The sequence below is a fragment of the Episyrphus balteatus genome, chromosome 3 (genome assembly GCF_945859705.1).
Source record: "Episyrphus balteatus chromosome 3, idEpiBalt1.1, whole genome shotgun sequence".
NCBI lineage: Eukaryota > Metazoa > Arthropoda > Insecta > Diptera > Syrphidae > Episyrphus > Episyrphus balteatus.
The window spans coordinates 21,973,185-21,989,635 of NC_079136.1; the positions used below are offsets into that span (position 1 = coordinate 21,973,185).

Sequence of the window (16,451 nt, forward strand, 5' to 3'; positions counted from 1 at the left end):
CTCTAAATTTATATTTTAATTTCATCCAATAAAAAAAATACAAACTTAAAATTTTGTAACTTTTATCACAAAAAAAAAAAAATGTTCCATAATGAGTATTGGTATATACTAATTTGACTGCGGCTATTAAATGTAAAAATATCTATAAAGAAAAAGAAAACCAAAACTATACAAAAAAGGAAATATTTAGTTCTGTATGGTGCGCTTTTCGACCTAGTTTTTATCATATCAAGATTGCAATGTCAATATCAAGGCAATTTCCTCATAACACCTTTTGTTTGTAAATCTTCCCAGTTAACTTAGTTATGTGTTAATTGTTGCAAACTTTGATTCATCTCCAAATGTTAGTTGCTAAATAGGGGATTTGTAACATATTTGAATGCATTTGATCATAATCCATTGACGAAGCTGGAATAGGAAAAACCTTGAAAACACATTGTTAATTGAATAAAAAACCTTGAGAAATGTACCTTATTGATTCCTTTAAGAATCAAAACTAAAGACATTCTACCTTGCATAAAAATATTGAAAATGATTGTCATTCTCCCTGGAGGTTCTCTCAATACTTTGTGGCCATGAGTGCCTGATTTCCTCCTTTCGAACTTTTTTTTGAATGTATAACGTATAAACAACAACTTAGCCAGGATAGTCTGTCCTTTAATTGCTGATGGAAATCGTGCTCTATATGAATACACCAGGTCGAAGATAAAAAAAAAAAAAAAGAAGCTGAGATTTGAGGAGATTGCAAAACCACAACAAGCGACAAGTTCATCGGGTCTATGGAACGTTTACAAAGTTAAGGTCGTGCCGGCAGAAATAAACAACAAATATAATAAAATGCATTCAAGAAATCTGTTGAATATATTTTGGATTGGATTGGATTCACGCAACATTCAAGTGCTATTCAGGGGGAGAAACTGGTTGTAAAAACTTGTTGACGTTGTATTCATTCGCGTCATTTGGATTATAGGTCTAAGTGGATTGGTCCATTCTAATAAATGCACAATAAAAATAAATAAAATGTAGACTTTCCTCATTAACCAGATATCGATATACTCGTATTAATTTTGTTGCATGAGTCTCATAGTTTATATTATTGATATAGCTTAGGCTCTTTTCATTTGCGACGAAGTGGTACCTATTGTTAGTCATATAATTTTCCCCATTAAAAGGATTTTAGGGATACTTTTAATACGGTTACATTGGTAGTGGGTAAGTTAACAGGCAAGGCTTCAAAAAGAGATACCGATGCACATTTGGTTTTGAAGATTTCAAAATAGAAGGGACAAACAGAGCTGGGTTGTGATTTCCACATCCGCGTATTACGACTATGAAAAAGTTTTTGAACTTGACGGTGTACGTACTACGTACGAAATACAACTCATAGCGCTGTTCTTATTTTCATTCGAATTCTAACTTCTCTTGTTATCGAGAATCCTGTTTTGCGGAGTCATAGGTGCTACCGGAAAACAAAAAGCCGAATGGAAATCAGAACAACAGTTTTTAATCCGTACGGATTAAATTTTCTTTTCAAATTCGAACGAATATTAGAACAGTCGTGATTATCTGAAATGAAATCAGCTCCAAAAGTTTTATTAAGTTCAATTTTTAGAAAAACAGTAGGTAATACTACTCAAATATCTGAAATGTAAACTTTTGGCGTTGAATTTAATCACCGTTAATTTTTTTTTTTGCAAAACTACTTATACAATCTCCAAAAGCCATATTTTATCCTTTTAAATAATATTATGTTAATTTTTTTTTTTATTTTTTTTTTTTTTCTAAAAGATAATCTAAGAGATATGTGATATCTCAAAATCCTGGTGGTAAAATACGGTTTTTTGAAGCAGATTTGAAGTAAATTACAGTTTTCGACTCTTGATTTGGATAAAAAAAAAGCGAAATATTACGAAAAAATATATATTTTAGATCAAACGTCAAAAAAACGGGATCGGGTCAAAATTCTGGCTTCAAAATTCTGCTTTTCAAAATTCTGCTTTTTCAGCGAAAATTCTGTTTTTCAAAATTCTGCTTTTTTCTATTCTGTTTTTCAAAATTCTGCTTTTTAAAATTCTGCTTTTCAAAATTCTGCCAGCGTTATATTTGAACACAAAAATTCTGCTAATTCTGTTTTTTTTTTTTTTTTTATAGCATATGCGCTGGCTAAAGAAAAATACACCTCATTAATGTAATTCAACATTGGTACTTTCCTAAATTTTTTTATTTAAGTGTCGCAAATATTTTTTGAAATGCATATACTGACTTTCTTTCAAATAAAATATGTATACTAATTGGAACCGATGTTGTATATTCCTTTTCTTATTCAAATTTTTGAATATTCACCCTTATTTGATAAACTAATACATTTTTAGTTATTTTCGGAAATGTTTAATATTAAAAACATTTTCTTAATATTTTCAAATTTATTCATTTATAAAACAAAAATTAATTCGCATTTAAAAAATGACAAATAATGTAGGTAAGTAATCAAATAAGCAGATAATTTTTCAAAAAGATGATTTTACAGAATTCTGCAAAAAATTAAAAAAGGGTTTGGAAAATGTTTAAAAGCGCGCGCTTTTTAACATTTTCCAAATCCTTTTTTAATTTTTTGCAGAATTTTGAAAAGCAGAATTATGAAAAGCAGAATTTTGAAAAACAGAATTTTGAAAAACAGAATTTTGAAAAGCAGAATTTTGAAAGCAGAATTTTGTAAAGCAGAATTTTGAAAGCAGAATTTTGACAAAAGAATTTTGACCCCGGCAGAATTTTGACCCCAACCCGTCAAAAAACATTTCATTCAAAATTAGTTTTTGTGAATTTATAGCGAAAATAGTGATGAGCATAGCTCAAAAACTAGGCGTGTTGGAATAAATCTGTAAACTTTTTTGAATTCAGCACACTCAAATTAATTAAAATCACCTTACAGAGTTCTTGCTCCCGACTTTTTTTTTGTTTTTTGCCGACCAGTGTGATCAAGGATTCTTAATTATCAATTAAGGGGAATCCGTAATAAACAAATTGACGATTTAACCCCACTCTCAATAAACTGGCTCTTATTGTTCTATTTATGCTGAATAAAAAAAGTTTTAGTTCATCAAAATTAATTCGACATTGTGGAAGTTGTGATTTTTTTACTCGAGAAAGAAATTTAAATTTTTTGGAACAATGAAAGAAATGAAAAATTATTTTCTCTGTTCATAATAAAGGTAGAAACTTTATTGTGGTCTTAATTCTTAGAAAAAATGTTATTCCTTGTAACTACGTTTGAAAATTTTTGATATAGTTTTTGGTTGCTCAGTTATAAATTTTAAATACTGTTCATTTTTTCTTGCCCATGATTAAAAATAAGCCCAAAAAAAGTGCCAATACTTTTGATCGGACCTACCTATCTTTATGAACTTTGACGTGCTGAATCCGATTCTGAAGTCAGTTTTGCCCAAACACTGAAATTTTGATAAAATTTCAAAAAATCATGAAAATTGTTTTTTTTTTTTTTTTTGCAATAAATTGAAATTTCTTCCTCGAGTAAAAACACCATAACTTCCCAAATTTCTTACTGATTTTAATGAATAAAAACTTTCTTGATTCATAAGCCTGAACTGCATCAAAACACAAAGTCAAAAAAGTACAAAAAAGTAAACACGATGTTTTTTCTTCTTCTCCCTAGTAGCTTGTTTGTATTATCTCTCTTTCATTTTAAAAAAGTATTCGATTCAAAAAGCTTGAACAAGCTTTCAATTTTCACAAAGTTTTAAAAACAAATACACTCAAACAATATTTTATGTCCTTTCCGTAAGGTAGCTCCAGAGCCGGTTTTAGGGGGGGGGCAGCCTGGGCCGTCGCCCAGGGGCGCAAGAATTGAGGGGCGCCGCAGGCGCCCCGAACTTTTACAAAATTTATATAAATAACGAAGTCTTTAAAATCGATGTTTTATTTTTTTTTACATTCACAAAGGCGCCCCAATTTTTTTCTATTTTACATTTTCAACGGCGCTCGTATTGTTTGTCCTAAACTTTTTGAAGAATGAAGGCTGACAGCTTCTCCATTTCTCATAAAAACTACGTTTGTGTGTGAGAATAAAAAAATAGGTCTGTTCGTTGTTCCCTCCTCCAGGGCACTCTAAGTCATTTCAATTAACTGTGAAAAAAATCAGAGTTTCTCGGGTTTTCATTTTACATCGAACACCTCAGAGCTTTAGTTTCATCAGCGAACATTGAACACAGAGGAAATTACTCTGGTTGAAAAAGGAGCTACAAAAACGCTTGACAACGAATTCGGAGCGACCCAGAGTGCCCTAGAGCTCACAACGAACAAACCAAATACTTATAAATACAGATATTAAATTTTAGAATTGGGTGGAAGCGAGTTTTTTATTGGATTTCAGAATGAGTGAATCATTGAGTGATTCCAATCGAAAACGACATTAATGTACCTAGTTGAAAAAGTTTTTGAAAAAATATTGTTCAAATAAAACCAACTGTACCTAATCTTTAAATGTGTTTAAACAAAAAAGTCAGAGATAAAGGTAGTCTTGTCAATGAATAATTAATTTTTTTTTTTAAGGGGTAATAACACCTTGTAAACTATGAAATCGAGCCTCATTTTCATTATCGTATAAAACAAAGAAGAAATATTATTTTCTTTTGGTGTTTGTTTAGTTTAGTTAAGTATATTAATAGGTAACAGAAAAGGGTAATGTTAAATTTTTTAAATGGCGGTGTAGTTCAGGATGAGTGAAAAATCCTGTGCTTCCATCGGGCGACCAGGTAACTCCTACAGTTTTTAACCGATTGGGCTAAAATTTTGTGTGGAGATTAACATTACTATTCTCCAGTGATTTTTTTGAAATATTAATTTTTTTAAAAATGGCACAACTTTGAAAAAATTATTTCATTCCAAAAACAAAATTCGATGAAAAAAAGACCATAAAATCGTTAAATTGTAATATTTCAAAAAAATCCTACGTACTTCACTGGAGAATAGTAATGTTAATCTCCACACAAAATTTTAGCCCAATCGGTTAAAAACTGTAGGAGTTACCTGGTCGCCGGATGGAAGCACAGGATTTTTCTATCATCCTGAACTACACCGCCATTTAAAAAATTTCACAACATTAAAAAATTTAACATTACCCTATTCTGTTACCTATTAATATACTTAACTAAACTAAACAAACACCAAAAGAAAATAATATTTCTTCTTTGTTTTATACGCTAATGAAAATGAGGCTCGATTTCGTGGTTTACAAGGTGTTATTACCCCTTAAGTTAACCTTTTTAAGTTAATACACTGCACATTTTTAATAAATGCATTAACAAGTATATGAGAGGTAAGACATAATCTGCTATTGCTTTTTTTCGTGATTTTAAAAAATTGTTTTTAGATGAATTTTTTTTTAGAGGCGCCACTTGCAATCTTGCCCAGGGGCGCCGGTAGTGCTTAAACCGGCACTGGGTAGCTCTTCGATCACATAGTTCCTGTCATTTTGCGAAAAAAAGCTATTTTGACAAAAAATTTAAATTTCAAATACAGTCGATTCCCTAAAAGTCGCACTTCCTTTAGGTCAAATTTTCCTCTAACTCAAATTTTTTACCGTTTTTAATGAAACCCCCTGCAGCAAAAAGATTAAATAGATTCTTCTTAGTCGAATTTCTCTCTAACTCGAACCAACTTTCGTGTCCTGTGACAATTCGACTGAGATGGAGTTGACTGTAATTTGTTTATTTTTTCAATTTTTTTTAATTTAAAATTTCAAAACTTCAAAAACAAAAGAGCTTTATTATGGCGTTTACTTTTTGTTTTACTTTTGTTTGTTTACTTTTTCGTACTTTTTTGACTTTGTGTTTTGATGTAGTTCAGGCTATAAATAGAACAATAAAACTGTTTATAAAAAAAAATGTTGTACTTTGAGATTTAGCCCATAAAATCTACACCCAATTTAGTTCTTGAGCATAGTAAAAAAATATTTTCAAAAAGAACAAGTATTCCTCTGTTTAGAACTGTAAAAAAATCTGAAATTGCCATAAAAAATGTCTGTGTAAAAAATCGTTGAAATCTGAAAACATTGAAAAACGGTTTTTTGACGATAACTTGAAATTTTGAGGGTCTACGAAAAATTTCAAGTGCCGAAATATGATGTAGGTACTCAGTAATAGCTACAACCTCTGCTAGGTCAATTCCAAAGTAATTGACGTGATTTTTATTTTGTAACACAGTGTAATTAATATAATTACATTCACAATAAGCTGAATTAGCATTAGCAACTATTTAGTTCTTTTATTTTGTTGGTTTTAACTTGGTTGAACTCGATTATATTAGAACAAATAACTTTTTTTGGATTAGTTATTAAAATCAAAAAATGATTAACTATTTAGTTTTACAAGTCTTAATGAAACATTCTAAGTTTAGTTTATATTTATTTGTAGTATAAGGTTTAATTTACAACGAATATTTACAATTTTAGAGTTTTAGAAACTTATTCAATACATTAAATTTATGACAATATTTTTTTGGTACAAATGAATCACAATTAATTGATTTCAAGTTCTCTCCACTTACCTATGTAAAAGACATTAAAAAATCTCATAACATTAACACAAAGTTTCATGACGAAAACATTTGTTTTCCTTATACTTTTAAATAATTCCAAATTTTCCACGTTAGTTGAAATACCATATTTGAACCAAAATTCTTAGTTGTTTTTCTTTATTTTACTTTAATTTAATCCATTACCTTAACATCACTTTTTTACTATTTTCAATATTCAAAATAAAGTAACATTTATATACTTTAATAATTATGTTTGTACGTTATCTTACATTCTGGAAACACCAACCTTCTTGAAAATCAAAGCCAACAAAAATTTGTTTTTATTATTGACCTTGATCACCAAAACTTTTGCACAAAAGCGCACATTTCCAAAAACGGCGGAATCGAAAAATAAAATCCCATACGAGTTTACAAATCAAATAAAAACATCATACACCCACTTTTACAGGTTTTGACCAAAAAGTCCAAAGACATATCACACTTAATAGCTAAACTAAGAGAATACAAAACTATTCTCTCTTACCAATTCAATCTCTCAATCCCTGGTCATATAACAGTTTCTTATAACTGTTATACACACAGATCAATGGTCACTCTATCAATCTCTTCGTAATTTTGGCTCAACACCTCGCATCAATTCGTACCAAATAACAATAGTCCGCACCAGCTTTTGTGCCATCATCATCATCATCATGGTCCATGATTAGCACACATTAAAACCATTGATTAAGGTATACCTACATACAAAATCGCACCCGACCAAGACTCGACTTCAAGATTCAAGCTATACCTACGACGAATATGAATCAAGTCAGAGAATATGCATTTCACTGTCTTGAACAACTACTTGGCTAATGATATAGTGGGGCAAGCTCATATAAAAGCAAAGTGTCGATGTTGTCGAAGACTTATTTCAGTTATTTCAATTTAAGCCGAACGTTGTCTTGTGAGTGAGTTGTTTGAGGTGCTACTATAAGGAAGCTTACTCTCTTTTTGTTTTTTTTTGGTTTCTTGAGAGCTTCCGATCCCTATATTAAACCAAAAACTGGACATAGTTTTAAATAGAATAAAAGGATTAAAAACAATTTTTTATAAATTTTTAAATTTCTATTCAATTTCTCTTTATATCGGAAGGCAAACAAATTATTTTTAAAGAGATTTTAAGATTTCCAAGAATTTTTTTGAATTTAAAAAAAGTGCACAACTGTGATCCTGAAGTGAATTCCAGATCCACAAAAATTAAAAGTGTGATTTAGTGAAGCTCAAGTTCAGAGCTAAAGATTTTTGATTGAAAAACAAAAAAAATATATTCTCAAGGATTAATTTACGGATAAATTTCTTATTGTGAATTGTGCTGAAAAAATCAAGACAACGATCTAGAATTTAAAAAAACTTTAAAAAACACTTTAAAAAAACATAAAATGGTGAGTTTAATTAAAAATATTGTGAATGTGTGTCGATCTATTCATCTTGAAATTATTTATTTGTGTCATTCACAAAATCAGACAGTGAAAACACCTCATGTTTATACGCAAAAGAAACAGAAAAAAAATGAAACTAAATAAAAATGCAATTTTAGCAAAATTGTCAGAAACCGTAACAATAAATGACAAATTGCAGTTCAGGCAAATTAAATTGTGGATGAAATAAGGCCTCGCCAGGGGAAAAGAGAATTTCTGATGGTGTAGGTTTACTTTTTCAATAATGAAACAAAAAAAATGTGTTGGTAAATAATTAATTAGACCTAAATTAATGGGTTCAACTGTTGAGTTTTTTTTTGTTGATTTTTCTAAAGTGTATTTTATGGAAGTTTTTTTTAAATTGACGTAGGTCTTTGGATTTGAATGAAATTCTTTTCATATAAACATTCAAGATTTCAGCTTGATAACTCATAATCATGGAATTTGAATAAATATTTATCATTTAAAAAGGGTTTTCCTAAGTTTGAGAACGGTCAATATTTCCGCATTTTTAACTTACAGTAATATGATTTTTTAAATTCCTACAATTGACTTGATTGCAAAAAAAAAAATACACATTGCTCATGATCAACCCAATTATGCGAATTATTACATCAACTTACATATCAATTTATTTATGAATACTTTGATTAAAATTATAATTATAAAACTTGTTTGAATGTTTCATTAATTGACGACAATTTCATAACAAAACTTCCTATTCGTTGACTTGGCTTACACGTTTCAACTGAAATCTCAATTAAATAATCTATAATTTGCATATATCGTTACCTATTATTTTCAAAATTATTTAAGAATATAATTTTTATTTCTAGAAAAACAGAAATAAACAGACAAATATTTGATTTATCAATGAGAAATTTGTATTGCAAAATCGAATTTCAAATTGATCGTAACGTAATATCTGAAATCACGAAATGAATCTTTCTTGTAAATTTCAGAGATTGATATTTGCGAGTCATTCTTACGTAGGTATGTTGACCAGCAAAATTCAAGTTAAAATTTCGATTATCGTTGTTTAAACAAAAAAAAAAAAAAAAAACTGGTAAAAATTACCAAAAAAAAAAGATCATTTCGAAATATACGAATAATAATTTAACAAGTTAGTACGAATAATTCAAGGCCAATTATTTGCGGAAAAATAAAACACTTTAAATAAATAAATAAAAAAAGATATTTGAAAAAAAAAATAACTTACAAATTTTTGTATATTTAAGTAAATTTAGTAGGTGTCTTTGTGTTTTCGATTTTATATCTTACCCTTGAAATAATTTTTTTGGTAAGATCAGTTTATTTATTTTTTTTTGTTTGTAGGTCAAATTCCTATAGAAAGTTCAAAAAATAAACACTTGATATTATAAACGTCAAATCGAAGGTTAAATTATGTATTTCCACTTCACTTCTTTATATTTAGTAGTTTTGCCGGACCGTTGAACTTTAAGTATAGATCAATTAATTTTAAATTAGATTATGGATAAGGTACATACCATATATAATGCATATAGTTTCCCTCACTTTTAAAGTCTTAAGAGGTCATTAATGATCTATTTTGTAGGCAATTGTAGCCTAAAGCATTTACTCCAGTCAAAGCGTCATTTGACCTTGCGATGAGAGGCACTGTCTGTTTTTATTTCATGGATCGATGGGGGTATATTTAAAAGGCTTAAACCCAATTTCTCACCACCTGATCATTCTTTTTAGCGGAGTTATTCACAAAAATGCATTTTTTGGGATATTTTACTTCTAAGCTAATATCTTTGCTCCAGATTATCGCAGACCAAAAAATAAACATACATTCTCTTCCTTATAATATTTTCTATCGTTGTATGCAATTTCATTGTATTTGAGTGAGTAAATATAAAATGGCAGCCATTTAAAGTCAAATTCTTGTTGTTAAAAAACACATTTTTGTCATTATTTCGAAAAAAGCTTATATCATGATTGACATTTTTCTAACCTATTTTGTAGCCCTGTTCATGTCCTGCATTTTACAGAAAAAATGAGCTCTTTATCACCAAAGATGGCCGAGCTATTGATAAATGAACGCATGCAAAACCGGTGCGAAAACACCCAAAAATATCGTTTTTTGGGAATAACTCGACTTCAGAATGTCCTACGGCAAAAAATAAAGCAATGAATTGTTCGTTACAACATTTTCTATCAATTTAGTGCACAATCTTTTTGTTGAAACAAATAAAAAATAAGTAATATTAAGTCAAAGTCGTTTTTTTGTTTAGCAAACTCTTGCCTTATTATTTTGCAAACGGTGCGAGTATTGGCTAAGAAAATAAAATATTATTGTAGTCCTTTAAATTATCTACAATTTAAAAAAAAAATTAGCTCTCTACGACCCACACGAGCCGAGAAATTAATTTTTTAAAAAAGGTCCAAATGACCAACGAAAAAACATAAGACAAATTCTCTTATAACAAGAAACAATGAAAACAACCCTCTCACTGAGAACTAGTATTCGAATCATAAACAAGGGAAATTTTTTTGAATTTTCGTACGGATTAATGCTTTCTTAAAATTATAATAACTCGGCTCCCGTGGGTCGTAGAAAGCTAAATTTTTTTTTTAAATGTAGATAATTTAAAGGACTACAATAATATTTTATTTTCTTAGCCAATATTCGCACCGTTTGCAAAATAATAAGGCAAGAGTTTGCTAAACAAAAAAACGACTTTGACTTAATATTACTTATTTTTTATTTGTTTCAACAAAAAGATTGTGCACTAAATTGATAGAAAATGTTGTAACGAACAATTCATTGCTTTATTTTTTGCCGTAGGACATTCTGAAGTCGAGTTATTCCCAAAAAACGATATTTTTGGGTGTTTTCGCACCGGTTTTGCATGCGTTCATTTATCAATAGCTCGGCCATCTTTGGTGATAAAGAGCTCATTTTTTCTGTAAAATGCAGGACATGAACAGGGCTACAAAATAGGTTAGAAAAATGTCAATCATGATATAAGCTTTTTTCGAAATAATGACAAAAATGTGTTTTTTAACAACAAGAATTTGACTTTAAATGGCTGCCATTTTATATTTACTCACTCAAATACAATGAAATTACATACAACGATAGAAAATATTATAAGGAAGAGAATGTATGTTTATTTTTTGGTCTGCGATAATCTGGAGCAAAGATATTAGCTTAGAAGTAAAATATCCCAAAAAATGCATTTTTGTGAATAACTCCGCTAAAAAGAATGATCAGGTGGTGAGAAATTGGGTTTAAGTCTTTTAAATATACCCCCATCGATCCATGAAATAAAAACAGACAGTGCCTCTCATCGCAAGGTGAGGCCCTTTTTTCCGACGCTTTGACTGGAGTAATTTTAGGTTGTTGCAATTTATTTTTAGGCAGACATTTAAAATAAATTGTATCAGTTTATTTACTACCAAGATTTGTATTCATATGTTTTTTTACCAATTAAAATGTTTTACTAATTTACCGGAAACAAATTCATCAATAATTATAATTAATCCTGCAATAATTTTGATTTATAGAACAAAAAATGTCTATTCAAAAACATTGCTTTATAGTTTAATAACATTTTAAAATAGTCAATTTAAAGGGAGTTTTTTAATTTCATGTAAAATGGCAACAAATTCAATAGTGAAAAAATTTGGGGCTTCCCATTCCCGTAGTCACGGGTGTGAAAGTGGTACAATAAATTTATGGTTTTACTTTTTTTACAAAGTTGTTTTATTTTGAACTTTCAGAATAATTATTTGTTGTATTTGTTTATCCATTTTTAGTACAAAGAATTTTTTGTTTTTTTTTGTGCTACGCATGGGTAGAATTAATGTATGCCATAATTTCCAAGCGGGTACCTATATTTTTTTTACAAAAAACTAAGAGATTTCTAATATTTCTGTTCTTTGTGGAGTTCTTAAGATGATATTAACAATAAATAGGTAAATGGTTTTTGAATTAATAGAAGAACGAATGGATTTATCAATATTTAATGTTATAATGCTAAATAAAATGCAAAATCGATAGATATACATATTTGCATAATTTTTTGCAGTAGAATTCGACCTATTTAGCGAAAATTATTCTGGTTTTACTATAGAACGAATGCATTAGATTTGGTATACTTTTACAAGAAATTAAAAGTGAAAGTTTTGATTCTTCAAAAAAATTCAAATTATCTTGCAAATTTATGCGATATACAAACACAGGATGGCATAAGTTTTGGTTTTAAATTTTTTTCATGAATGAAATCTTTGGTTTTGGATTATTTTTTTTTGATGTCTTAAGTTGTTTTCTATTAAACAAACACAAGATGAACCGACCTATTTTATGGCTTTTACTATCATCTTCAAGGCATATTGAAATTACCCACATGAAGAAGTCAGGAATGCTTAAATCCAGTGCCAGTTGCAGTGCATATTGTCAAACCGAGGTTATTTAAAGTTATTATAGGAGTATTGCAAACCATGTAGTTTGAATTCGATATTTAGACACCATTTGCTAAAAGATCTTCTTCTATCTCTTAGGGTAGATAGTCTTTTATACTAGATTATTAGTTTTGAGTTATTTACGAAAATCTTTTTAACCAAATAGTACCTACCTTAAAAATATTATTTGAGGTTGATGTTGATCTAATTCCCACAAAAATGATTTATGGCGCAAAATAAATGTAAGACACTCCTTTTATCAACATATCCAAAATCGGCATTTTGGCTATGATGAGGGAAAAAAAAATGATCATCAAATTTCAAAATACTCAAATAGGCTATTGATTATGTCGAAAAAAAAATGGCAATAAGGAACTAAGACGTTCACAGGTTTTTATTGCAGGAATCGTTCAATGGGTTATAAGAGAAGATAAAACGGCGGAGTGCTATTAAATGAGAGGGTGGAAACTGAAGATAGGGGTGCAAAAGCCCCCTTTTTGGTTTTTTCAATATATGCACCTCGTACACCAAGCAAAATTTTGATATATTGCACATAAAACGTTTTGTAGAGAACTAAATTTCCTATTGGAATAATGTTTTTTAAAAATTGAAAAAAAAAAATTTCCATACCAAAATAGTCGAAACAAATAAAGCAAATATCAAAAAAATCGATTTTTTGAGTTTTTTAGGTTTTTTTAGTTGTACATTTTTTTTTGGGTTGAGATAGACATAAACATTGCTCTAAAGAAAAAAAGAAGATTAAATTTCCTTCAAAATGCTGTACTCTCAAAATTTTTTCATTGAAAATTAACCGAAGTATGGCCATTTTAATCTGTCTTTTTTTCGCATTTTTGGTTTTACTCAAGTAAAACAGAAACATTTGAGGGGAAAGTACGATAACTTAAGCACCAAGAACTGATTATGAGATTTTGTAGAGGGGTTAAATACAATCATTTTTTACTATGGAGGGGGGGGTCTATGTCCCCCCGTTTTGATGGGAGGGGCAATTTTCTTAAAAAAAAATACTTAAAATAAAAAAAAATTATTAAAAAACAACGGCAACACTTACAGTTTTGATTGAAACTTTTTTAAAAATCTAGAATTATAAACTTAATTTTAAAATGAAGTTATTTTAATCAATTGTTTTTGAAATAAACGAGTGATTCCGATAAAGAAAGTAGTTTGTCTATTTTTCAATTTTCTCAAAAAGTGGAGGCATAGGAACATTATGATTTTCATGATTTGATAAGAAATCAATTGAGGCAGTTTACTTTGTAGGTCAATTTCGAATTGAAGTCCACAGTCTTTGTGAAAATTGTACTTTAAAACTTTTTTTTCTCAAGTTTTTACTTTGAAATCGGGTATTTCAAAAACAATTGATTAAAATAACAACAAAAATCATGTTTAATTCAAAATGAAAACAATTTGTTTGAATTTGAAATTTTATAGTAATTTAATGATTTTGGATCTTACAAAAAAAACTTGGCTCCATTTTCAAATTCAATCTTTTTCTGATAGTTTTCACAAACCTACAAGTGTAATTTTACTAGGTACTAACCCACTTTTTACTTGCGATATAGGTACTATATATCAAGTTATGCATTCGTACAAAAAAAAAAGTTGAGATAACATTTTTCCATGACATTACGATGGTAGACAATGCCAAAAAAGTGGGTCCCGGAAGTCCGTCTGTCTGTCTGTCTGTATGTCTGTCTGTCTGTCTGTCTGTCTGTCTGTCAGTCTGTCTGTCTGTCTGTCTGTATAAGGACCTACAGCCTAAACGGATGGACCGATTAATGTCAAACTTGGTATGTAGCGTTATTTGGCGACTCTCCAGAGAGGTTTTTGGAATTAATTTTTTTGGACCAAAAATAACGGTACTTGTCATATACCGATTTTAGTAAAATTGAAATATCTCGAAAACGGCTCCAACGATTTTGTTTAAAAAATTCAAATGTTAGTTTCAAGCTAAGGGTTATATTTCAATGAAAAATTTTTTTTTTGAAAATCATTATTAACGGTACCTGCCATAGAACGGTTTTTTTTTTTCAAATTCGAATATTTCTGAAACTTCTTATTCGATTTCAACGAAACTTTTTGTGAAGAAGCATTTATATAATTTAAATATAAACCAAAAATTAAATTTCAAAAAAAAAGAATTTTTGGATTTTTAAAAAAATTTTGAAAATTTTTTTTGGAAAAATCAAATTTTCGAAAACGGGACATTGAATTTTTTTTGAAATTTTGTTTTTAGATGTTGATTACTGATTTCTACAAAATGGCATACCAATATTATTTTCAAACTTTTTTTCCAAAAAATTATTTATAAAAAATTGTTTTTTTAAAAAACGGCTCTAACGATTTTGAAAAATTTTTTTCTAAAAATACACGTTAATATATCAATCAAAACTGCATACTTGGTTTGGAGGGCAATTCAATTTCAGATTTTATTTTATTTTTTTTTAAACGAATTTTTTTTTTTTTTCAAATTTCTATATAAAAAGTCTTAAAAATTTAAGCAACTTTAACTCCAAGAGCAAGTTCGTGCGACCCAGTCGTGCATTTTATTTTCATTAACAACCCTTAAAAACAAAAAAAATAATATTGAAGGTGTGTTTGGCAAATAGTTTCAACATCGTTCTCCTAATATTGATCACTGCTTCGTTAATGGCGTTGTATAAAAATATTTTATTAATGATGGCCTTTGATTATATTCTTAAGTAAATATTGTCATTTTAAGTGTTAATAAAAATAAACAATTTATATTAAATAACCTAAATCTTTTGTGTTTACATCATTTTGTTTACTCATAATAAATATTTTAATATATCAAAAATGTAGTATTAATGCATTATATCATACAAATAAATACATACTATGCGTTAAAAATAGTTCTGATGTAAAAACAAATATAATGATTGTACTTTGAATTGGTAAGATTGTGTTGCAATGACTTAAAATGAACATAATTTACTTGTTGGTATTCTATTAAAATTTAAAATTCAGATCAATAGTTCTGTATTTGAAGAAAAATTTAAGAAATGTTGCGATTCCTCTATGCGAAACTAAATTAATAGAAATATCCTACCTACTTTAAAGCAATGTTCTATTTCTTACACACACTTAGCTTGGATGTGAACGTTATTAAATTGCCCAAAGTTCAAAATGAACCTTATACCGGTACTGCAGTTACTACAAAGTTACTAATTGAGTAAGCAAATATGTTTATGTGGGAAAGAATAAACAGAGTAGGTACTTGGAAACATTGTGATTACAAAATATAAGTGACTGTAACATTGTTATTTATTTTAATTTTTTTTTTTTTTGTTTTTCCATTTTAACTTATAGGATTTACCTAAAAGTTATAAAATAAAATAAATTTGTTTGTAAGAAATCAAACACATTTAATAGCACTTTTACGCCTTATTTACACATTAAATATAAATAATAATAAATTTCCAAAGAGTTTGTTCTGTCTGAGCCCACAAATCATATGTTAATGTTAAAAGCAACGTTTAATTTATATAACTAACACGAGTTTAATTAAGGGAATGTCAATAATCGTTTAAAAAGTTAATAGGTTTTTAATGCACAATATTGTTAAATGATTTATCAAATATATACCTACTCAATAATGAGTTTGTTTACATATGCATCTGTACACAAGTAGGGTAATATTCCATTCGATGTTGAAACGTGGGTTAATTTTGCTGAAAAAAAAACAATACTTACATTTTGCAAAAAAAATATCGTTGTTGTAAACCTACCCCAACTAATATTTATTAAACTTGTTCCAATGAAAATAAACTAATTTCATAACTTGAATAAACATTTTCATTGTATTAAGAGTCTTTATTTCTGGAAAGGTAATAGGTGAGCATTTCAAATGTGATATAATTAAAGTTATATTGTAGCAGGTGAGACACCACTAAGAAACAGTAAAGGTATTTTCAATTCAATATGCATTACCTTATTTTTAGTTTTGTTTAAGCAGATCAAAGAAGGTAC

The 16,451-nt window shown here is 28.7% G+C and overlaps 1 protein-coding gene across 1 annotated transcript in view; it reads left to right on the top strand.

Annotated features, from left to right (window-relative positions):
• Window positions 1–7,465: 7,465 nt before the first annotated feature.
• The window catches only part of LOC129913757 (elongation of very long chain fatty acids protein 7), a 46,423-nt gene continuing 37,437 nt past the window's right edge, over window positions 7,466–16,451 (top strand). The window contains exon 1 of the mRNA XM_055992591.1: window positions 7,466–7,976. Coding sequence (XP_055848566.1) covers window positions 7,974–7,976 — 3 coding nt within the window. The 5' untranslated portion in view covers window positions 7,466–7,973. The remainder of the gene's footprint in view (window positions 7,977–16,451) is intronic.